At 40.8% G+C, this 24,542-nt stretch overlaps 2 protein-coding genes across 2 annotated transcripts in view; one reads left to right on the top strand and one right to left on the bottom strand.

The window, feature by feature from the left end:
* The window catches only part of frk (fyn-related Src family tyrosine kinase), a 36,635-nt gene extending 14,237 nt beyond the window's left edge, over nucleotides 1-22,398 (top strand). Inside the window, exons 3-8 of the mRNA XM_079830812.1 lie at nucleotides 7,626-7,789; nucleotides 9,382-9,550; nucleotides 12,476-12,634; nucleotides 15,571-15,752; nucleotides 16,828-16,999; nucleotides 21,102-22,398. Coding sequence (XP_079686938.1) covers nucleotides 7,626-7,789; nucleotides 9,382-9,550; nucleotides 12,476-12,634; nucleotides 15,571-15,752; nucleotides 16,828-16,999; nucleotides 21,102-21,310 — 1,055 coding nt within the window. The 3' untranslated portion in view covers nucleotides 21,311-22,398. The remainder of the gene's footprint in view (nucleotides 1-7,625; nucleotides 7,790-9,381; nucleotides 9,551-12,475; nucleotides 12,635-15,570; nucleotides 15,753-16,827; nucleotides 17,000-21,101) is intronic.
* Nucleotides 1,434-7,582, bottom strand: LOC307135620 (uncharacterized protein; the record flags this gene model as incomplete). Its single annotated transcript, XM_079832193.1, has 4 exons — nucleotides 1,434-1,470; nucleotides 2,292-2,384; nucleotides 2,537-4,401; nucleotides 7,553-7,582. The coding sequence occupies 4 exons, from the start codon at nucleotides 7,580-7,582 to the stop codon at nucleotides 1,434-1,436; spliced, it is 2,025 nt and encodes a 674-aa protein (XP_079688319.1).
* Nucleotides 22,399-24,542: the final 2,144 nt, after the last annotated feature.

Genomic DNA, 24,542 nt, shown 5'->3' with positions numbered 1-24,542 from the left:
CATTTGTCTAGCATGTTGCTTTAATGATTAAACATGATTTACCACATTGCCAGCCTGATTTAGCATGTTGTTAGCATGTTTTCATATCAGTCGATATCGATAATTATCACGATAAATGTTACATCTTTATTTATTTATTTTATTTCAAAAGCAGGTTTATTTTCTCTGGAGTGAAAGTTTCACAAATCTTAGGTAGCATATTCAAAATATTTATAATGATAACATATTTCTTCTACATCAAAATATGCACGAGTTAACTTAAGTAAAATCCTTTTTCAGTGTTCCTTAACAAAATAAATATCTTAGTTTAAAAAAGTAGAAAATCTTGAAATAAGATTAGGTGATTTGACACATTGCCAGCATGATTTATCATGTTGTTAGCATGAATTAGCATGCTACTAGCATGATTTAACATGTTGCTTGGGTGTTTTAACATGAATTTGCATGATTTCGGCATTATTTAAAGGTGCAGTGTGTAATATTTATGAGGATCTATTGACAGAAATGCTATATAATACATGTTTTTAGTGGTGTAAGACCTTAAATAATGAGCAGTTATGTTTTTATTACCTTAGAATGAGCGTTTCTATCTACACACTCAAATGCACAGATACAAATTGTTGTTCATTTATATGGTCCCCTTACAGTGAAGCCGCCATTTTGTGCCGCCATGTTTCTACAGTGGCCGCAAACGGAGAAATTTCTCTACAGAACGCTAGTCACTCTCTGCTGTCTCAGACGACGACATCTTTGTCCTGTGTGGGCCACCGTAGCTTCTCCATGTGCTCAGAAAGGGAGGGGTGAGCAGTGGACGGTTGCAATTCACAACCTCACCACTAGATCGCGCTAAAATGTGCACCTTTAACATGTTGCTAGCATGTTTGAATATGTTGCTAGCATGATTTAACATGTTTGTATTTTTTAACATGTTGTTAGCATAGATTAGCAAGTTGCTAGCATGTTTAAACACATTGCTAGCATGTCCTAAGCTAGTTGCTAGGCTTTCTTAATGATAGGTACAAAGTGGATGAAGCTTAAATACTCTATTAAGGTGATGATACACGAGGCAACTTTTTGAGCAATGTCGCATGGGCACTTTCCCATTGAGAAGGGCAACACATTTCTATCTGGATACTTTAGATCGGTCATGGATCATGTCTCACCTCATTGCCTTGTGCATCATCACCTTTAGAGTTATTGTATTTTATGAGAGTATGGGACTATTATGATTTTTAATCTTCATTTTTAGGAAAACCAGATCAGCTTTTTTTTAACCAACTTAATGACGTACATTTCCTTCTCAAAGGACCAACCAGTTTGTCTTTAAATAGCTTAAATATATAAATTGGCATACCATCAGAGCCTTCAAATTTACCATTCTTTATCTTAGATATAACAGTTTCTGCGTCTATTGTGATGCAGCAAAATCAGGATTAGTCAGTATAAAGCCGCTGCACCAGTTCTCCTGTCCTGAACACAGTTAGTCATGCTGAGAGATATCTGTCATGCTTTGTAATTGTACCAAACCACATTCTAATGGAAATTCTAGGGTGTTTTCACACTTCACACGTGAGTCCTCTTTAAAAGAACCAAACTCAGACTCTTTTTAAGGTGGTGAACCGAGTTCATGTTGTGTTCATTCTATCGCTTTTTGGATCTAGTCCGGTTCAGTGTTTGATGGCTGACCCCATGGCCTTCAACATTTGAACTCACTTGCATTGTATGTGCCTAAGCAAGGGATTTGTTTGTAAAGATAATTATTATTATTATTTTCTAAAACGACATTGCTACAAATGATGAGCTTAACTGTACGTTTTTTATATTTTGCACAAAAATATTAATTGTTGCAATTCTACATCCATATTCTTGCACTTAGTGTTGTAGTCAAGACCTCCTAATGCGAGACCAAGACCAATGTGTGTTGAGACCGAGTCAAGACCAAGACTTTGTGGGGTTTAGACAAAGACAAGACCAAGACTTTGAGGGGTTGAGATCAAGACAAGACCAAGACTTTGAGGGGTTGAGACCAAGACAAGACCAAGACTTTGTGGGGTTGAGACCAAGACAAGACCAAGACTTTGTGGGGTTGAGACCAAGACAAGACCAAGACTTTGAGGGGTTGAGACCAAGACTTTGTGGGGTTGAGACCAAGACAAGACCAAGACTTTGTGGGGTTGAGACCAAGACAAGACCAAGACTTTGAGGGGTTGAGACCAAGACAAGACCAAGACTTTGAGGGGTTGAGACCAAGACAAGACCAAGACTTTGAGGGATTGAGACCAAAACAAGACCAAGACTTTGAGGGGTTGAGACCAAGACTTTGAGGGGTTGAGACCAAGACAAGACCAAGACTTTGAGGGGTTGAGACCAAGACAAAACCAAGACTTTGTGGGGTTGAGACCAAGACAAGACCAAGTCTTTGTGGGGTTGAGACCAAGACTTTGAGGGGTTGAGACCAAGACAAGACCAAGACTTCGAGGGGTTGAGACCAAGACAAGACCAAGACTTTTTTGAGGGGTTGAGATCAAGACAAGACCAAGACTTTGAGGGGTTGAGACCAAGACAAGACCAAGACTTTGAGGGGTTGAGACCAAGACAAGACCAAGACTTTGAGGGGTTGAGACCAAGACAAGACCAAGACTTTGAGGGGTTGAGACCAAGACAAGACCAAGACTTTTTTGAGGGGTTGAGATCAAGACAAGACCAAGACTTTGAGGGGTTGAGACCAAGACAAGACCAAGACTTTGAGGGGTTGAGACCAAGACAAGACCAAGACTTTGAGGGGTTGAGACCAAAACAAGACCAAGACTTTGAGGGGTTGAGACCAAGACAAGACCAAGACTTTGAGGGGTTGAGACCAAGACAAAACCAAGACTTTGAGGGGTTGAGACCAAAACAAGACCAAGACTTTGAGGGGTTGAGACCAAGACAAGACCAAGACTTTGAGGGGTTGAGACCAAAACAAGACCAAGACTTTGAGGGGTTAAGACCAAGACAAGACCAAGACTTTGAGGGGTTGAGACCAAGACAAAACCAAGACTTTGTGGGGTTGAGACCAAGACAAGACCAAGTCTTTGTGGGGTTGAGACCAAGACTTTGAGGGGTTGAGACCAAGACAAGACCAAGACTTTGTGGGGTTGAGACCAAGACAAGACCAAGACTTTGAGGGGTTGAGACCAAGACAAGACCAAGACTTTGAGGGGTTGAGACCAAGACAAGACCAAGACTTTGAGGGGTTGAGACCAAGACAAGACCAAGACTTTGAGGGATTGAGACCAAAACAAGACCAAGACTTTGAGGGGTTGAGACCAAGACTTTGAGGGGTTGAGACCAAGACAAGACCAAGACTTTGAGGGGTTGAGACCAAGACAAAACCAAGACTTTGTGGGGTTGAGACCAAGACAAGACCAAGTCTTTGTGGGGTTGAGACCAAGACTTTGAGGGGTTGAGACCAAGACAAGACCAAGACTTCGAGGGGTTGAGACCAAGACAAGACCAAGACTTTTTTGAGGGGTTGAGATCAAGACAAGACCAAGACTTTGAGGGGTTGAGACCAAGACAAGACCAAGACTTTGAGGGGTTGAGACCAAGACAAGACCAAGACTTTGAGGGGTTGAGACCAAGACAAGACCAAGACTTTTTTGAGGGGTTGAGATCAAGACAAGACCAAGACTTTGAGGGGTTGAGACCAAGACAAGACCAAGACTTTGAGGGGTTGAGACCAAGACAAGACCAAGACTTTGAGGGGTTGAGACCAAAACAAGACCAAGACTTTGAGGGGTTGAGACCAAGACAAGACCAAGACTTTGAGGGGTTGAGACCAAGACAAAACCAAGACTTTGAGGGGTTGAGACCAAAACAAGACCAAGACTTTGAGGGGTTGAGACCAAGACAAGACCAAGACTTTGAGGGGTTGAGACCAAAACAAGACCAAGACTTTGAGGGGTTAAGACCAAGACAAGACCAAGACTTTGAGGGGTTGAGACCAAGACAAAACCAAGACTTTGTGGGGTTGAGACCAAGACAAGACCAAGACTTTGAGGGGTTGAGACCAAGACAAGACCAAGACTTTGAGGGGTTGAGACCAAGACAAGACCAAGACTTTGAGGGGTTGAGACCAAGACAAGACCAAGACTTTTTTGAGGGGTTGAGATCAAGACAAGACCAAGACTTTGAGGGGTTGAGACCAAGACAAGACCAAGACTTTGAGGGGTTGAGACCAAGACAAGACCAAGACTTTGAGGGGTTGAGACCAAAACAAGACCAAGACTTTGAGGGGTTGAGACCAAGACAAGACCAAGACTTTGAGGGGTTGAGACCAAGACAAAACCAAGACTTTGAGGGGTTGAGACCAAAACAAGACCAAGACTTTGAGGGGTTGAGACCAAGACAAGACCAAGACTTTGAGGGGTTGAGACCAAAACAAGACCAAGACTTTGAGGGGTTAAGACCAAGACAAGACCAAGACTTTGAGGGGTTGAGACCAAGACAAAACCAAGACTTTGTGGGGTTGAGACCAAGACAAGACCAAGTCTTTGTGGGGTTGAGACCAAGACTTTGAGGGGTTGAGACCAAGACAAGACCAAGACTTTGTGGGGTTGAGACCAAGACAAGACCAAGACTTTGAGGGGTTGAGACCAAGACAAGACCAAGACTTTGAGGGGTTGAGACCAAGACAAGACCAAGACTTTGAGGGGTTGAGACCAAGACAAGACCAAGACTTTGAGGGATTGAGACCAAAACAAGACCAAGACTTTGAGGGGTTGAGACCAAGACTTTGAGGGGTTGAGACCAAGACAAGACCAAGACTTTGAGGGGTTGAGACCAAGACAAAACCAAGACTTTGTGGGGTTGAGACCAAGACAAGACCAAGTCTTTGTGGGGTTGAGACCAAGACTTTGAGGGGTTGAGACCAAGACAAGACCAAGACTTCGAGGGGTTGAGACCAAGACAAGACCAAGACTTTTTTGAGGGGTTGAGATCAAGACAAGACCAAGACTTTGAGGGGTTGAGACCAAGACAAGACCAAGACTTTGAGGGGTTGAGACCAAGACAAGACCAAGACTTTGAGGGGTTGAGACCAAGACAAGACCAAGACTTTTTTGAGGGGTTGAGATCAAGACAAGACCAAGACTTTGAGGGGTTGAGACCAAGACAAGACCAAGACTTTGAGGGGTTGAGACCAAGACAAGACCAAGACTTTGAGGGGTTGAGACCAAAACAAGACCAAGACTTTGAGGGGTTGAGACCAAGACAAGACCAAGACTTTGAGGGGTTGAGACCAAGACAAAACCAAGACTTTGAGGGGTTGAGACCAAAACAAGACCAAGACTTTGAGGGGTTGAGACCAAGACAAGACCAAGACTTTGAGGGGTTGAGACCAAAACAAGACCAAGACTTTGAGGGGTTAAGACCAAGACAAGACCAAGACTTTGAGGGGTTGAGACCAAGACAAAACCAAGACTTTGTGGGGTTGAGACCAAGACAAGACCAAGTCTTTGTGGGGTTGAGACCAAGACTTTGAGGGGTTGAGACCAAGACAAGACCAAGACTTTGAGGGGTTGAGACCAAGACAAGACCAAGACTTTTTTGAGGGGTTGAGACCAAGACAAGACCAAGACTTTGAGGGGTTGAGACCAAAACAAGACCAAGACTTTGAGGGGTTGAGATCAAGACAAGACCAAGACTTTGAGGGATTGAGACCAAAACAAGACCAAGTCTTTGTGGGGTTGAGACCAAGACAAGACCAAGTCTTTGTGGGGTTGAGACCAAGACTTTGAGGGGTTGAGACCAAGACAAGATCAAGACTTTGAGGGGTTGAGACCAAGACCAAGACTTTGAGGGGTTGAGACCAAAACAAGACCAAGACTTTGAGGGGTTGAGACCAAGACAAGACCAAGACTTTGAGGGGTTGAGACCAAGACCAAGACTTTGAGGGGTTGAGACCAAGACAAGACCAAGACTTTGAGGGGTTGAGACCAAAACAAGACCAAGTCTTTGAGGGGTTGAGACCAAGACAAGACCAAGACTTTGAGGGGTTGAGACCAAGACAAGACCAAGACTTTGAGGGGTTGAGACCAAGACCAAGACTTTGAGGGGTTGAGACCAAAACAAGACCAAGTCTTTGTGGGGTTGAGACCAAGACAAGACCAAGTCTTTGTGGGGTTGAGACCAAGACAAGACCAAGTCTTTGAGGGGTTGAGACCAAGACAAGACCAAGTCTTTGAGGGGTTGAGACCAAGACAAAACCAAGTCTTTGTGGGGTTGAGATCAAGACAAGACCAAGACTTTGAGGGATTGAGACCAAAACAAGACCAAGACTTTGAGGGATTGAGACCAAAACAAGACCAAGTCTTTGTGGGGTTGAGACCAAGACAAGACCAAGTCTTTGTGGGGTTGAGACCAAGACTTTGAGGGGTTGAGACCAAGACAAGACCAAGACTTTGAGGGGTTGAGACCAAGACCAAGACTTTGAGGGGTTGAGACCAAGACCTAGACTTTGAGGGGTTGAGACCAAGACCTAGACTTTGAGGGGTTGAGACCAAGACCAAGACTTTGTGGGGTTGAGACCAAGACTTTGAGGGGTTGAGACCAAGACAAGACCAAGTCTTTGTGGGGTTGAGACCAAGACTTTGAGGGGTTGAGACCAAGACAAGACCAAGACTTTGAGGGGTTGAGACCAAGACCAAGACTTTGAGGGGTTGAGACCAAGACCTAGACTTTGAGGGGTTGAGACCAAGACCAAGACTTTGAGGGGTTGAGTCCAAGACAAGACCAAGACCGTCAAAAATGGTCTTAAGACCAGTCTTGAGTACTACAACACTACTTGCACTATATCACTACAGTTGTAAATAACATTTATTTCATAAGGCAATAACATCAGCATAGGAAAAAAAACAATAGGGCAGATATTGTGACCCTGGACCACAAACCCAGTCGTGTGTCTCACAGGTGTATCTGTGGCAATAGCCAACAATACATTATATGGTCAAAATTATCCATTTTTCTTTTATGCCATAAATCATGAGGATATTAAGATCATGTTCCATGAAGCTATATTGTAAATTTCCTACCGTAAATATATCAGAAATGTATTATTAGTAGTGAACCTACACTAATTAAATGTTAAATAACACAAATATACTTTATGTATTTAATCTCTCTTTATTAACTTTATTAACCAGTGCTGATGATTCAGTTCATCCATACCAATAAGCAAAAATGACTTCAGTTAAACGTGTTCTTTTGTTTAGTTTGTTTTGCTGAAATAAGAGTGCTAAACTTTCATTGTTTGAGCCGCGCCCTCTATTGTTCAGGCGTGATTTCCTTCAGCCAGAGGCCTGTTCATTTTATCATGGTCGGAAATGCTTAACATTTGCCAAAATAGAGCATTTGTTCATGTGTTATTAAAAAAACAAGCCCAGCCCAGCCCAGGTGAGAAAAAGTCATGCAAACGTAATGCAACACAATAAAATATAATACAATATTTTTAGGGAGTAATGCAATATTGTAGCGCATTGCTTTTAAAAGTATCTTTCCATTGAAAAAGCACTTGATGTTTTCTTATTAGCCACTCTTTCATCATGACTTGTGTACTGACTGATGTGCTCTCTGTCTGTTTGCAGTGCTGGACAAAGGAAAAGTGAAGCATTATAAGATCAGAAAGTTGGATAATGGCGGCTACTTTGTGTCAAGGACTCGTAATTTCCCCACTCTGAGAGAACTAGTGGAGCACTACTCCACATATGACGATGGACTCTGTGTTCGCTTGGCAGAACCCTGCAAAAAAGTGTGTAACATTTACAACTACATTGATCATTTGTTCTGTCAAAGAAAAAAGTACGGTATATTTTGCACAAATAATCAGTGAGTATTAAAGGCACAATATGTAAGATTTTAGTATTAAAATATCCAAAAAACACTAGAACAGTGTTATATATTTTGTTGACTTGGGTAAATTATCTCAAATGTTTCCATGAATGTTTAAATCCAGAGAAATAAGTGATTTTGACCAGGATACACGGACCGTGCGTCGCCTATCAATGACATCATACCCGCGTTACCCTCCTGCTTCATACTACAGTAACACTCATAAATCTGTAATACATAAGCTCATAAATATGATTTCTGCCCGAGTCCCGTCGGATTCTTTTCCAGGTGAAGACAACTCCCATGATTCCTCATAATCAAGCTACGGCTTTGATTTGAATAAGTGACCTCTAGTGGCGAAAATTACATATTGTGCCTTTAATTAAAAGACCGTTCTTTCTCTCACTTAACCCTCAGAGCCCGACGGCATCGCCCACGACGTCATACGGCACCTCCGATAAATATCTATATTATTTCATGAAACTTTTATCGATTTTCTTACCGTTTTTTTCCAGCAGAAAGCTAACGAGCTAGCCATCACGGGGGTGTCTTTGGTGTCTTTGTAGCCTTTACAGAAGGTTTTCTATCCAGCCTGGAACATGTGCATCTTTTTGGAGTTGTTCAGCAATAAATCAAAACGCTTACATCCAAGATATATCCACTTGATGTCCATAATTTATAAATTTTCCGTCATTTTTGCCGCTAGCGCGATGCTAGCTGCCATTTTGGATGAGGGTTTGACCAATGACAGGCTGATCCGTCATCCACGTTGGTGTGCGTCATTACGCGAACCACAGCTCTGTTATTGTGGAGAGAGAGAGACGCACGGCTAGTGTTGAGGAGAGAGAGAGAGAGAGAGACGCGCTGCAGTTTTGTGGAGAACGTTTGAGGAAAAAGTTTGAGAAGAAAGTTTGTGGAGAAGTTCCTGATAGGAACTGTTTTGAGGCTTGGCACCAGTAAATATCCAAAATCCAAAGAGGCCAAAAGCGCCTGGACTTTTTTTGGAAAAATGTAAATAGTTTTGGTTCTGTATAAGTTATCATGTTTATTCCTGAGTTCCAGGACTCCAAAGACTTGAACAAACTGTTTTCCAGAGGAAATATGCTTAGCTTTTATTTATTTGTGTGTTTTCAATAAATATTTGAGTGATTCAATTTCCGTTTTATGTTTTCATTTGTCTTTATGGTCCCATAACTTATTTTACATTCAGGTGACATCAATGCAACACAAATATACTGACAGTGCAACTTGTCTTGAAAAAAAAGAGGTGTGTCAATTGTCTGTGCACAACAGGGTTGATGTTTTACAAGCTTTTTTAGTAAATAACACCAGGCGGAAAATTAATTGTAAAAATACCCTTAGGTCTCTGAGGGTTAAAACATACACAAATAAAATGAAATATTAATTTGAGATAACTGACCAATTAGAATAGCATGCCAGAGAGTTGTCAATTCAATCTTCAAATGAATATTCAATCCAATACACGTCCTTGCTTTTGTTTGTGTGTACTAGACAGTGGCTCCAGAGACTCATGGTCTGTCGTATAACACCGTGGATCATTGGGAGATCCCTCGTTCCTCTGTAAAACTCCTGAGGAAGTTGGGAGCGGGGCAGTTTGGGGAGGTCCACGAAGGCGTATGGAATGACACAACATCTGTTGCTGTCAAAACACTCAAAGCAGGTACACACACAAAAAGAGACAAGATGGATACACACAGATTTATGCATGATAGACAGGCCTGAAATGAACACTCGCCAAGTAAAAATCGGCATTGGCGAGTGTATGTAAAGGGCGGGAGACACTAACAATGCATGAAGGTGAAGTTTAAGCCTTGACAATATTCAAGAAGACTCAAAAAAGGAGCTCATTTTGTAACTCGGAAAGTTTAGTGTGCGCACGCAGAAAGCTGCATCTCAGACAGCGCGCAGATACTAAACTGAGCTCTCATTCACGTCTTCTTGAGCGGACAAATTCACACAAAATGAAGTTAAAAATACCCCCGGTTTCACAGACGAGGCTTAATCTAGTCCCAGACTAAAATGCATGTTAAAGCAGATCTTAAATATGTCAGTGCCATTGTATCGTCTCAAGATGTACACCAGTAATGTTTTTTTCTAAGCCATGTTTATAAAAGCTAATTAAATGTCCTAATTTAACTAAGGCCTAATCCTGGCTTAATCTAAACCCTGTCTGTGGAACCCGGTCAGTGTTGGTTATGTTTTAAGTAAACGTAAACAGTTGAGAAAGTAAACGCATGTGTGTGTCAGTATCAGTGCTGGGCTCAAGACTCACATTTGAGAGCAGTGGCACCAGCGGGAGGAAAATGTATCATAAAGTTAATTTAATCATAAAATTACTATTGTTTTGTTAATAAGTGCAGTTACTAATAATAGTACATGTTTGTTTATTGGAAATTTAACAGTGAGGCGCTGAGCTTGAATTGATATGCAGAAAAAAATTTACTTTCATTAACAATAATGTGCAAAAACCAATAATGTGCGGAAAGTTTTAATATTCCACTCCTATTAAATGTACTATTGTTCTTCTATAGTTATCATACTGAACTAAAAGGAGCTCTTTACTTGTTATCTGTGTAATCCAGTCACAATTTGAAGAATTTTTTTAGTTTTTCATTAGATTTTGTGACCTCCTACTTTTTTCTATATATTAAAGGATTAGTTCACTTTTAAATAAACTTTTGCTGATAATTCACTCACCCCCATGTCATCCAAGATGTTCATGTCTTTCTTTCGGCAGTCAAAAAGAAATTAAGGTTTTGGATGAAAACATTCCAGGGGTTTCCTCCATATAATGGACTTCAATGGGCTCCAAACGGTTCAAGGTCCAAATGACAGTTTCAGTGCCGCTTCAAAGGGCTTTAAACGACACCAGATGATGAATAAGGGTCTTATCTAGCCAAACCATCAGTTTCTGAGAGAAACCCAGCAGTATTTATGCTATTATTTTACCTCTTATCAGACGAGCGTGATCATCTCTTCCGGTAAGTGAGGTCAAAATACGAGTGTGGTCATAGATATATCGATCGTAGATGCCTCATTCTACTGATCCGTGCAGGCGCTAATGAGGCATCTACGTATACATCTATGACCACGATCGTATTTTGACCTCACTTAGCGGAAGTTATGGCGGAGCTCAGAGGCGATCACGTTCGTCTGATAAGAGGTAAAATAATAGCATAAATACTGCTGGGTTTCTCGCAGAAGCTGATGGTTTGTCTAGATAAGAGCCTTATTCATCATCTGCTGTCGTTTAAAGCCATTTAAAGCTGCACTGAAACTGTCATTTGGACCTTGAACCATTTGGAGCCCATTGAAGTCCATTATATGGAGAAAAACCCTGGAATGTTCTCATCAAAAACCTTAATTTCTTTTTGACTGCAGAAAGAAAGACATGGACATCTTGGATGACATGGGGGTGAGGAAATTATCAGCAAAATTTTATTTAAAAGTGAACTAATCCTTTAAGGAGTGAAAATGGCTAATAAGTCAAATAAGTGCTCCTATGCCACCACCTACTGGTTATAGTTGTAATTTCATGTCTTTTTTTTAATGAAAGTGCTTTTTTGCCCTAAAGTGGCCTACACTTTTAAACTTTTAGTTTTACAAATCATCAAACTAAAAATAATATTAAAATTGGATAATATTTAGAGCTTTGAAGTGCTGGGAAAAGTGTGAGACAAGTGCTTGAATTTCACTCTCAAAAGGTTGTACGAACCCTGAGATGAATAATGTAAAAAAAAAAAGGAAAATAAATAAAAATAAATTTGACTATTTCTTCCACAATACCATGGGGTGTTACTACATTAAATCTACGGTGAATGTTTATGATTTGTGGACTGAAACCCCTGAATGTTTTCCAATGTTTCTCCTGGTCTCCACATCAGCGCTGCTTGATTTGATATCTGTGGATTATAACAGAGAATTCTGTGCCGAACGCTTCCACTAGATCTGGCAGTATTGATGTTATTGGCCCGTGTATGAATTTGTGCTGTCTATTATTGCCTCTAACCAAATTCAGTCGCACCAGCAAGAAAAAAAGTCGCAAAATGCCACCGTTTAGTCTCAGTCTGGAGCCCTGCAGTGTATTAGATCCGTGCGTTCACTCTTAAAGTGACAGGCGCCTAATATTCCTGCTGCTGTCTGTGTTTTTAATGTTAATCAAACAACAAAAGACAAAGAAAAAAATCACTACAACTTTTGTAACTTTAATAAGGATTAATTAATAAGGAACATTTCATTTATACAGTGAAATTTTACATGTGCTTACTTTATTACATTTCTGCACCTAAAAACTACTGTTTATTCAATTTATATCTTTGTCATATTCATTTGTGCTGCTGTTATTTGTTTTTTAATTTACTACTGACTGTTTACTTTAAATGTTTTACATTTTAAAGTTTTAGCTGTGGTTTCGAAATCGGAAGTGAGAATTGTGAATTTTCACTGGTAACTAAAATGTTGGGGTCATGGCCAGTAAAAATAATATTTATGGCCGGTACATTTTCTGAAGTCATCCGCCATTGGCAGGTGTGGCACAAAGTTAGTTTTAGGCCCTGATGATAGACTTCTTCTGTATGTGCTATAGGAACTATGGATCCAAAAGACTTCCTGCAAGAAGCTCAGATGATGAAGAAACTCCGTCATCCCAAACTAATCCAGCTGTATGCTGTCTGCACTTTGGAAGAGCCCATCTACATCATCACAGAGCTCATGAGCCACGGGAGCCTTCTAGAACATCTGCAGAGTAAGACACACTCGCACGGGCCACAAGTCTCAAACTCAAGTCTGTTCATTTACATTCAAATACTTTATCTGAGGTAACTGTATACCATACTCTTGTACAGTACACATCCAAAACAAGCTTTTTCAATCAAATAAAAAAAAGATTCAATTATACACAAAAGAGCAATATGAAATACAAAATACTGGCACAACAGGAGCAGACAAAGGCTGTAGTCAATAAGTTTCATAATTATTGTGATCTACACAATAACTGATGTTGAATTGTAAGTTGTTCTTTAGACTCGTGTTTCGTGATTACGCAATATTTTGGACCCATACAATGTATTGTTGTATGACTTATGACTGGTTTTGTGATCCAGGGTCACGTGTTGTTGCTGTCAGATTATAAAATAATAAGCCATTGAAGGTTGTTTTCCATTGGTCAGTCTTCCAAATCTCGAACAACACAATTGGAGTTAATATCGCGTGTTGGGTTGGCCGGGTGCTCAAACAGAACAAATGTTTTGATAGCACAACTGAGCTACAGTGTTTACACTTTTCTGAGAAACCAACCCATGAATGGCTTAATTACCCATAAAGCACTGCTTTGATGGCAGAAGGGCTCATTTACAGACAGAGATAGATAGAGAGGGAGGGACAGAGTTCACACAGGCTATGATGCTTCCTTATTGCCATATTTTAGATGTCAATAATGAATGCAGTTAGTCGCACAGTTGTGATCTTATTTACACACACCTTGCAGAATCTGCTAAATTAACATTTGTTTTAAACTGCCCCTATTATGCTATTTTAAAGGCTCTGACAACAGGTTTACATGCATCAAAGGTAAAAAAACATGATCTTTAACCGCCACTGTAAGAAATGATATTGTTTAGTGCTGTAGTTGTTCTGATGGAGTCACCATGATGGAGATCAGTGTTACATTAGCTCGCCATCTTGGACCCACTGTATTCATATTCAAATTTATGATCTAACCAAGTCAGAAGTGTAACAAATGAGAACATTTGTTAAAACAATGACCAGCTAGATTATGAAATAGTTTGGTCAAACTAATTTTAGCACGAATATGAAGATTTTGTGAAGATTTATAACTGTTTATAGATGGATTAGCAGCTGCTGAGATTCATCTTTGAAAGATGACATACACCTCATGTTCTACTTTTCATGTCATGTTTTTTGAGCAGTCAAATATTGAATTTGTAATGCATTAGAGCTAGGGTTGGGCATCGTTTTGATTTGAACGATTCTGATTCCGATTCCGATTCTTAGTTTCGATTACGGTTCTTTTCGATTCTCGATTCCGATTCTTTGAGGGGTGGAGTCACAACATGTCACAGGCTCATTTCACAGAGGAAAATTGTATTTTGATTCAATAATGAGTTTTAGTTTTGGGACTTTCTCCGCTGGCATTTTCACTTGCTTTGCTGCAAAGGTGAATGGAGTTCCACACCGAGTCCCGGTTTAACAATAGCATTAACAGCAGTCATTAGGACTGCTACTAGCGTGGGCAATTTGCGTATAGCTACATTTATCTACGAGGGGGAAAAATAATTTCAGTAACGTTGTTGTTCACCACAATTCGCAATTTGGTCAAGGGGTTTACACTACAATCACTTACCTGATTATGATGAGGTGGGATAATGTTAGTTCACCCTGAAATGAAAAAAAAAGCCATCTTTTACTCACCCAGCTGTTGTTCAAATGCGCGTGTTCCAGTGTGTGCGCACTCCAAGCCGCAGTAGCCTCGTGCAATATTGTCATGACAACCGGTACACAATATTCACTTAAGGAGGTTATATTATTAGTATTATTTCTTATCATATACGTTATAGAAAAGACGAGAATCGCGTTTTTTTCTATTGAGCTTGATTTCTCAAAATGGTGCGCGCGCGCGCGCGCGTGTGTGTGTGTGTGCTTATCGTGGGTGCAATGACAACAGTGCGAGTTATTATAGTAGGCATGAGCGCCGGCGGCTGCTGACAGCTCATAGTGTAACTTACACAGAGGAGCGCGCTCAGAATAACGGCCGAGCTCAGTGTTTTGACTGAATAATACGGTTTCTTTCTCGCAAAACCTATAGTGTGCCCCCTGAACACTTTCCATATGGCGCGCGTCTCCCTGTATCGTTGCGTGATACATTTGTTTACTTTTTGTAATGTTTTAGCTGATCGCCATTCACTGCCATAATAGGAAGGAGCGCGTGCAGGAACAGTATTTTAAATGTCATAGGACATAGGGCACTGGGACAACATCAGGGTAAGTAAAAGAAGGCTTTATTTTCATTTCAGGGTGAACTATCCCGTTAATAACGTTGGTTAGCGCAGGGTTGCCCGAGGGACAGACCTGCGCAGCATTTCAAACACGCTACACTCGTTAATTTATAGCTACACCACATATTTGTAGTGCATCCTCCCGTGCAAGAAATAAGTTTGTCATGTGTTGCACTGTGCCGACCCAGGTTTTTTTTTTTGTGAAATAAAGCCACACTTTTGAGCGCCACTTACCGTGCTCCATGGCTGCAACAGAACAAACGGGCGCGGCAAGCACTTCCGAAAACTTGCGCGTTTGGAACCGATGATCGGAATCGAAAACAAAATTTCTAAACGATTCCAATGGCATCGTTATTTTTTAAACGGTTCCAAGTTGGAACCGGTTCTCGATGCCCAACCCTAATTAGAGCAGGGGTTTTCAAACTTTATGATGCCAAGGACCCCCGAATATGATGAACCTTTTATGAGGGACCCCCTACCTAAAATCCATCTGTATATTTTTATATATGAAAAAACATTTATACAAATAGTTAGTGTGACATTTTAAATACAACATATTGTTTCCAAATGTATGTATAAACCTGAAGAAGAACATTTTAAAATAAAAAAATGATTTGTATAAGCAACTTTGCAAAATGTGCATATTCTCTCTCTTTCTCTCCTACAGAAGACAGAGGTGCTTCTCTGAAGATGTCTGATCAGATAGAGTTGGGGTCACAAGTGGCTGCTGGGATGGCGTATTTAGAGTTGCAGAACTACATTCACAGAGATCTTGCAGCGCGGAACGTTCTGGTGGGAGATAACAATGTGTGCAAGGTCGCCGACTTTGGCCTGGCACGAGTTTTTCAGGTCAGAAATATTCTCAATTTTAAAGGATTAGTTCACTTTTAAATAAAGTTTTGCTGATAATTTACTCACCCCCATGTCATCCAAGATGTCCATGTCTTTCTTTCCGCAGTCGAAAAGAAATTAAGGTTTTGGATGAAAACATTCCAGGATTTTTCTCCATTTAATGGACTTCAATGGGCTCCAAACGGTTCAAGGTCCAAATGACAGTTTCAGTGCAGCTTTAAACGACACCAGATGATGAATAAGGGTCTTATCTAGCCAAACCATCAGCTTCTGTGAGAAACCCAGCCGTATTTATGCTATTATTTTACCTCTTATCAGACGAACGTGATCATCGGAGCTCCGCCATAACTTCCGCTAAGTGAGGTCAAATACTAAATAAAGCCCTTTGAAGCTGCACTGAAACTGTCATTTGGACCTTGAACCGTTTGGAGCCCATTGAAGTCCATTATATGGAGAAAACCCCTGGAATGTTTTCATCCAAAACCTTAATTTCTTTTCGACTGCAGAAAGAAAGACATGGACATCTTGGATGACATGGGGGTGAGTAAATTATCAGCAAAAGTTTATTTAAAAGTGAACTAATCCTTTAATAAAAAGGCTTGACCCTATGCCTATGGGGCAGTGGTTGTCAAACAAGGGGTCGTGACCCAAAAATGTCTCACATGCTTGTCATGATAGTGTCGTGGACAGCGGGGAAAAGAGAAATTTAGGGTAAATGCAAAGAATAACAAGCAACTAATGCATAGTAATATCAATAACCTTAGCAACTTTAAAAAGGAAGGACATCAAAAGTTGTCATTTGGTCAGTTTTGTCAATATTTGGCCCAGTGTTAATCCAAACTTCTGCTGTCATGTACAAAACTGTCTATTTCCCCATTTCAGTTTGTCATTTTAATACATTTGCATGCTGTTAGGTGTATCCAATTCATGTTTACTTTTGTACAATAAACAAATCCCCAAAATCTGTTCTGATGCAAACCAGTTGAGAACCACTGCTGTAGTGTATGCCCTGATTTTATATAAAGAACACAAAAGCTGTACTTTTCATTTCCCCACTGCATGTGCTCTTTAGATGGACAGTGAGGACGAGAACGTGTATGAGGCCAAAGAAGGAACCAAGTTTCCAGTCAAATGGACTGCACCCGAGGCCATCCACGAGAACAAATTCACCATCAAATCTGACGTCTGGTCTTTTGGGATCCTTCTGTATGAAATTGTGACTTTCGGACAGATGCCTTACCCAAGTACGTCTTTCTGAAATCGGCTATTATTGCACTTTTTGGGGATGTTGATAATGGCAGTTTTGTTGGAATAGTTCAAGCTAGTAGAAAAAACGGGCTCTGACGGACATGAGTCAGTTCCTTTGGGACAGATTCATCTCTAAAGTTAGATATCTTTATTTGCCTCCTTTGATTTGGATAATGTTGAGAGATTAGTATATGGCAGTGGTATTGGGGCATTACTTGTCCGACCCCTAACCCTATTGAGCCTGCTGATCAGACGAGGTGTTTGTGAAGGTCCAGGATGTGAGCCATGGTTTTGAGCGTGGCAATATGAGCTGCACACACATCACACCACATACAATTTTGTCAAAAGCTAATGCCACCCTCCTTACTCTGTTCCTGTTATCAGATAGCTTTCTTTTGTCATTTTGTCAATCAGTTGGGCGGAGTTTGTGTAAATAGCTTCTGCCAACAAAGACGGGCTATATGCTCTGGTGTTTCAATAGACACTTCATTAAAGGGATAGTTCACCCAAAAATGAAAATGATCCCATAATTTACTCCCCCTTAAGTCATCCTAGCTGTATATGACACTCTTCTTTCAGACGAATACAATCTGAGTTTTATTAAAGGTCCCATGGCATGAAATTTTCATTTTATGAGGTTTTTCAACATTAATATGAGTTCCCCTAGCCTGAATATTGTCCCCAAGTGGATAGAAATGTTGATCGGTGTAAAACCGAGTTCTGGCTGTCTTTCTCTGCCTTTGAGAAAATGACAGGCCCGACTAGCCAATCCTGAAGTCTCCTGGTTTGACGTCCAAGCAGGAACGGTTTCCTCCCTTTCCTCCGCCCAGAGAATCTGGCACGCCCATGCAAACGCTCGAGAGTCGAGAGATCATTGCATCATTGCTTGTGAACGAGTGAACGCTGGCAGTTTCTCAGTGTTTGGATGTACAAATGAAAACAGAAGTCTTTTTTCAGTTCCTTCTGATCTGTGATCAGTGATTTCTGATGTGTAGCTAATTATTTATTATTCGTGCACACGCAGCTCTCTCTCTCCAGACAGAACGGTGTTTTCGTGTTTTATATCTTGTGAGTCAGTGTTTTTGTACGTCCTCGTCGCGTCTATCGGTTCTAAAATGTGCATACAGTCGTTTCTGCTCAACATCAGCAGAGATAAACCTCACACACGCCGAAGCTTGGCCTTCAACATCCCCGACCCACAGCGGAGGCACCAAACGCGGCGTGAGATTAAGCAGAAGGGGGTAAGCGTGAGCATATCCGGGCTAGCCAGCCTAGCCCCACAATAAACTGGATTACATTCGATTACTGCTGTTGTGTCTTTGTTTGCGCTGTGTACTCAACGCGCGTCACTGACGCTTTTATTTTATTTTAAAAATAATGCTATTATCAACACTTACTTTTAACTCGTTCATCTCGACAGCTGTAATGGTACTTTGCATGTGTTACAAAGTTGGTAGAATAATGATGAAGAGACGGACTCGGCGTGACTGGGACTCGTGTTTAATCAGAACTCTCAGATACAAACACAATAAACTCGCGCTGACTGACAGCGCTCTCATAACTCAGTAGTTACTATAAATAACTTTGTTAGCGATCGCTGAGCTCAGTCTCTGGTACGTTAGTGATGTCCGGTTCGCGAACGATCTTTCTTTTGAACCAGTTCTTTTTAGTGAACCGAATCAGTTCACCAAATCGGACTGAATCGTTCTAAACGGTTCGCGTCTCCAGTCAGCGCTGATCCATAATTTACTAAAGTTACAAACTTTCTGACATGAGTGACAGTCCCTCCGACTAGAAATAGACTAATAACCTAAAGTATATGCTGTAACTAAAACAGTTCAGACATGCTGAGAGAACTGATGAGAAGTGAACTTAGGTCCATCTGTCTCCCTGGCAGACTCGTGCCTGCTCGTGCCTCGATAAACCACGCCCCCTCCGCTCATATAAAATGCAAAGATGTCAGCCAATCACAACAGTGGGTGTTTTTACTGAAGTCTCACAGCAGACACGCCTCTTGAAGCAGGGCATTCAAGCCACAGGGCAAACAGCAGTATAGAAAAAATGCCTTTTATTTCTAAATTATGACATTTTATGATGTAAAAGTCATACTAACAATATAAGTACAGCTCAGGAAACATTATAAAATAATAGAAAAATGCCATGCCATGGGACCTTTAATACATGTCGTGGCTCTTCCAAGCTTCATAATGGCAGTGAATCACAGTTTCTGTTTTGAAGCCCATAAAAGTGCATCTATCCATCATATAACTGCTCCACATGGCTGGTTAATAAAAACTTAAAACTCCATCGCAGATGTACTTTTATGATGGATAGATGCACTTTTATGATGGATAGATGCACTTTTATGATGGATAGAGGCACTTTGCACTTTTATGATGGATGGATGCACTTTTATGATGGACAGATGCACTTTTATGATGGATAGAGGCACTTTGCACTTTTATGATGGATGGATGCACTTTTATGATGGACAGATGCACTTTTATGATGGATAGATGCACTTTTATGATGGATAGATGCACTTTTATGATGTGTAGATGCACTTTTATGATGGATAGATGCACTTTTATGATGTGTAGATGCACTTTTATGATGGATAGATGCACTTTTATGATGGATAGATGCACTTTTATGATGGATAGAGGCACTTTTATGATGATAGATGCACTTTTATGATGGATGGATGCACTTTTATGATGGATAGATGCACTTTTATGATGGATAGATGCACTTTTATGATGGACAGATGCACTTTTATGATGGATAGATGCACTTTTATGATGGATAGATGCACTTTTATGATGGATAGATGCACTTTTATGATGGATAGATGCACTTTTATGATGTGTAGATGCACTTTTATGATGGATAGATGCACTTTTATGATGGATAGGTGCACTTTATGATGGATGGATGCACTTTTTTGGGCTTCAAAACAGAAACAGTCATTCACTGCCATTATAAAGCTGGGAAGAGCCAGGACTCAGATTGTATTCGTCTGAAAGAAGGATGTCATACACACCTAGGATAACTTAAGGGGGAGTAAATCAGGGGGTAATTTTCATTTTGGGTGAACTATCCCTTTAAAGGTCCTGTTCTTCGTGATCCCATTTTTCAAACTGTAGTTAGTGTGTAATGTTGCTGTTAGAGCATAAATAATACCTGTAAAATTATAAAGCTCAAAGTTCAATGCCAAGCGAGATATTTTATTTAACAGAAGTTCCCTTTCAAAGCCTGCAGCGAACGGCCGGTTTGTTCTACATCCCTGTACTTCCTGCTTTAATGACGTCAGTAGAACAGTTTGTCGACTAAACTCCGCCCACAAGAATACGCAAAAAGGGGGCGTGGTCTCCCGCGTGGAGAAGAGGAAGTGTTGATTTCGGTTGTGTTTGTCGCCATGTCGTTCAGACGCTGTTATTTTCATCCCGGAGTCAAATCACCTTTGTTTGGCCTTCAGGGGCTGCAGTTTGAGCGCGTTCATCTCCCCGTTATGGTAAGAGGCGTGACCTCTCCGGGCAACGTGTGCTAAGCTGCTGTCCAATCACAACACGGGAACCGCTGGCCCAATCAGAACTCGTTATGTGTTTCTGAAGGAGGGACTTCATAGAACGAGGAAATCATCAGCCGTTTTGAGGACAGTGAAAACAGCGGTATACAGATCAGTAAATTGTGTGAAAAATACTGTGTTTTTTTACACATGAAACATGAACACATGTTATATTGCACACTGTAAACACAATCAAAGCTTCAAAAAAACACGAAAAACGGGATCTTTAATGTCATATTGAAAACTGAGAGTCTCTTAAAGACCCCTTGAAATAATTTGGGGTGTACCCCTAAAACCTTTTGTTTTTTTCTTCTCAAATACAATGATCTGAAGCCCCCCTCTTTAAAAAATAAGAAAACATGCACCAAGATACAACTCTTAGGCATAATTAAAGGCACAATATGTAATATTTGACCTGCGACCCATTTTTGTGTCCTTCTGATGGTTTTGAGAACCATTGTTACATGCGACAATCATATTTGACTGTGTCAGAGTTTAAATGTTGACTTTCTCTCTGTCTCTGTCTCCAGCCATGACAAACTTTCAGGTGGTACAGCAGCTGCCCAAAGGCTACAGGATGCCATGCCCTCTGAACTGCCCCAAATACCTGTATGACATCATGTGTGAATGCTGGAAGGATCTCCCCGCAGACCGGCCCACCTTTGAAACGCTGCAGTGGAAACTCGAGGACTTCTTCGACATGGACGTCAGCTCTTACGACGATGCAAGCCGCTACTAAAACACACCAAACTCAGCAGCCAGTGAAGCGCTGGGTTTCCACAAGCAAGCCTGAGATGCCACTGAAGTATGAAATGAACAAACTATGTTTATGCATTCTCACTGTACACATTGAACATGCTCGGTGTACTTATCATTGAGTCGTGTAGCCATTTAGACAGCCAGTTCATTGGTTGATTTCCTTTGGTTTGAACACAAAGATCAATAGAGTATGTGGCGGCACTATCTGTTCTGTCGACCAATGACAAACTGGAGAAGGATTGTTTGAAAACAATCATAAATAATGCCGTTTTTTTGATGCTATTGAAACAATTTTGCACAATTAACAACACAATTCAGCTTTAAATCTACTGTATACTCTGAGCCTTCTGATTATTTTCTGTGGATTTTAAATGCGATCTTCCATTTAGTCTATGAATGCATATCTGTATTCTGTGCAGTATCATGGTAGATAAGTGTCACTTTACTTGCTGAAACCTTTGAGGAATAATTATTCAGAATCTGGGCGACACACATGTGTGGATCAGGTAGCAGCGTAACCAGATGAACCAGTTTTACGTTTAGTTTAAATAGCGAATGAGTCACTTCCTGTCGGTCTAACAGCATTACTGGTCTAATCCACTACACACATTAAGTTTCATGTGACCGTGAAGTCTAGACTCTCCTTCAAGCCTTAATGAAGTCTGTAATTATCTGATGTATAGTGATTTTTAAATGCATTTAGATCTAAATAGAGGTTCATTTCCAGACTGTGATTCTATTTTTCATTCTTTTATAAGATAAATAAATATACACTGCCATCCAAAAGTGTGGGAACGGTGACTATAACTATCAGTTTCCACAAAAATATGAAGGATCATTTGACACTGATACATAAGATACTTAATTTAAAAACATTAAAATCTAACCAACCCAAAACTTTTGAATCATGTGTAATATTATGTATGTAAAATACATAACAGTTCTTATTCTGCATTTGTAATTGAAGGTTGAAATATATATTTAATATATTTTTTGTAATTCAAAACAAATGAATAATGTATTTACATATCATGTGTATTCACTTAGTGAAATAAACGTTAATACTTGATTGTGGACTGTGCTGTGTATCTCCACCACACGGGGGCACTACAAACCTTGGGTTTTCAGTCGGGGGTCAAATCAAGCCTTATGTCCCCGATCACACCAGTGTGACCATCATCTGACTGCTCAAGCACTTTCTTCTGGTTAGTTGACACACTTGCCTTTTTATTATTATTTTTTTTAAATGCCAGAGGCAAAATCTTCTAAACCAACAGCAGTGAGAAATACTGTGGCGGCGGACCAACATCAGATCATATTAAACAGCTTTAACTCTGCTTCAGTGTTACTTTTAACACTCTAGTGTGGACTCGTTTAATTTAACACTGGAGTTTTTGCTGTATCCGTGTTTTTCCGCAGCCTGGATGCCAGCCGAACTTAGCCCCGCCCACAACATTTGAGGTCTGGACTTGATCTGTAGTGGAGCAACTATACAAACTACCGGCACATCTGGGAACTTAAGTGTCAATTTCGTTACCGCCCCTTTTTAGGGGAAAATAAACTAGACTTCCCATAGACTTCAATACAAAATAGCGGCACAAAACAACGGCCGTACACAGACGTGAAGAACTAAAGAAATCACTCAGATTAAACATGTCAAGTGATTATATGACCAGCCGTCCTGCCATAGAGTGTGAAAGACACATCCACACACTTCATTTGGTCAATTTAAAAACATGTCCCTTCATTCTCCCAGCGTCAAATTGGTGTAACAACCCCACCCAGTGTCCAGAGGTGTCTTACTCGGACATTTACTCGCAAATCATCGAGTCACCCATACCCCTTTTCCACCAAAGCAGAGCCAGAGCTAGATCGGAGCCAGAGCCTAGTTTCAAATCGGTTCTTTGTGTTTCCACACACAAAGCCCCAGCTCCGAGCCAGGAAAAGTGGTTCTTAAGTAGCACCAAAACATTGCTGGGCTAGAACAGGGCTAGAAGTAAGAACCGATTCCGTCAGGCGCTGGGGGCGGAGTCAACAAGACCAACACAAACTTGAGATCCGCCATTGTTGAAATAGCAGCTAATGGAGCTAACAGCTGGGGTGTGTGTGTGTTTCGCTGCCCAGGGTTGCCAGGTTTTCACAACAAACCCGCCCAATTACTACTCAAAACAAGCCCAATCGCGTTCCATGGGGGGATTCCCCAGTAAAAATCACATTTGGGGGTAAAATATGTGTTTTTTGGCACTAAAATTTGCATTCCCGGGGCTAAATATCACATAATTGGGGTCGCTTCATCCCGCGGACATTAAAAAACAGCCCGTGGCAAAACCACATACTTGGCAACATTGCCGCTGCCTCGCTAGCGTTGCGGAGAGAGATGAGACGTATACAGTGACATAAGACATGGCTCTGTTGTGGCTCTCAGCCCGTGGAAAAGCAAACCGGTTCTTAGAAGGCTCCTCAGTCGAACCAACTATGAACTGGGACTAGCTCTGGCTCTGAATTAGCTCTAGCACTGCCTTGGTGGAAAAGGGGTACCATACTTCTGATAGCATTCAAGGATGATGCTATCAGAAGCTAAGTCAGGCTAGTTCTCTAAAAAAAAAAAGGTTCTATATGGCACCAAAAATGGTTCTTGGCCCGTAATCATAGGGTGCTTCAGAGGTGTTATATATCACCTTAGTCAAAGAACTGGTGAAGAACCGCTGAAGAACCACTGAAGAACCAAAATTTGTGCTATATAGCACTAAAAAGGTTCCCCTATGATTACGAGCCAAGAACCACTTTTGATGCCATATAGAACCTTTTTTTTAGAGTGTATAGCTTGACAGAAAAGTGCACTCAGTACTCTAAATATAAAGATAGAATATATACATTTAAAGATGTTTGTAAATTCAAGATGAAGTAAAATCATTCACTTGTTACACCAATTTGACGCTGGGAGAATGAAGGGACATGTTTTTAAATTGACTAAATGAAGTGTGTGGATGTGTCTTTCACGCTCTATGGCAGGACGGCTGGACATATAATCACTTGACATGTTTAATCTGAGTGATTTCTAATGCTGCGTTCACACCAAACGCGAATATAGCGTCAAAATCGTGTCTACCGCATCTAATTGGTCGCTTCAACATTTTGAATCCATTCGCGCGTCCACAGTGAATTGGACGCACATATAAATCGAGCATTTGAAACGAAATAGATGCACGTTC

This window comes from Gobio gobio (assembly GCF_949357685.1).
Source record: "Gobio gobio genome assembly, chromosome: 12".
Taxonomy (NCBI): Eukaryota; Metazoa; Chordata; class Actinopteri; order Cypriniformes; family Gobionidae; genus Gobio; species Gobio gobio.
Note: the sequence above shows the minus strand (reverse complement) of the source record. Positions and strands in the feature narration are given on the sequence as shown.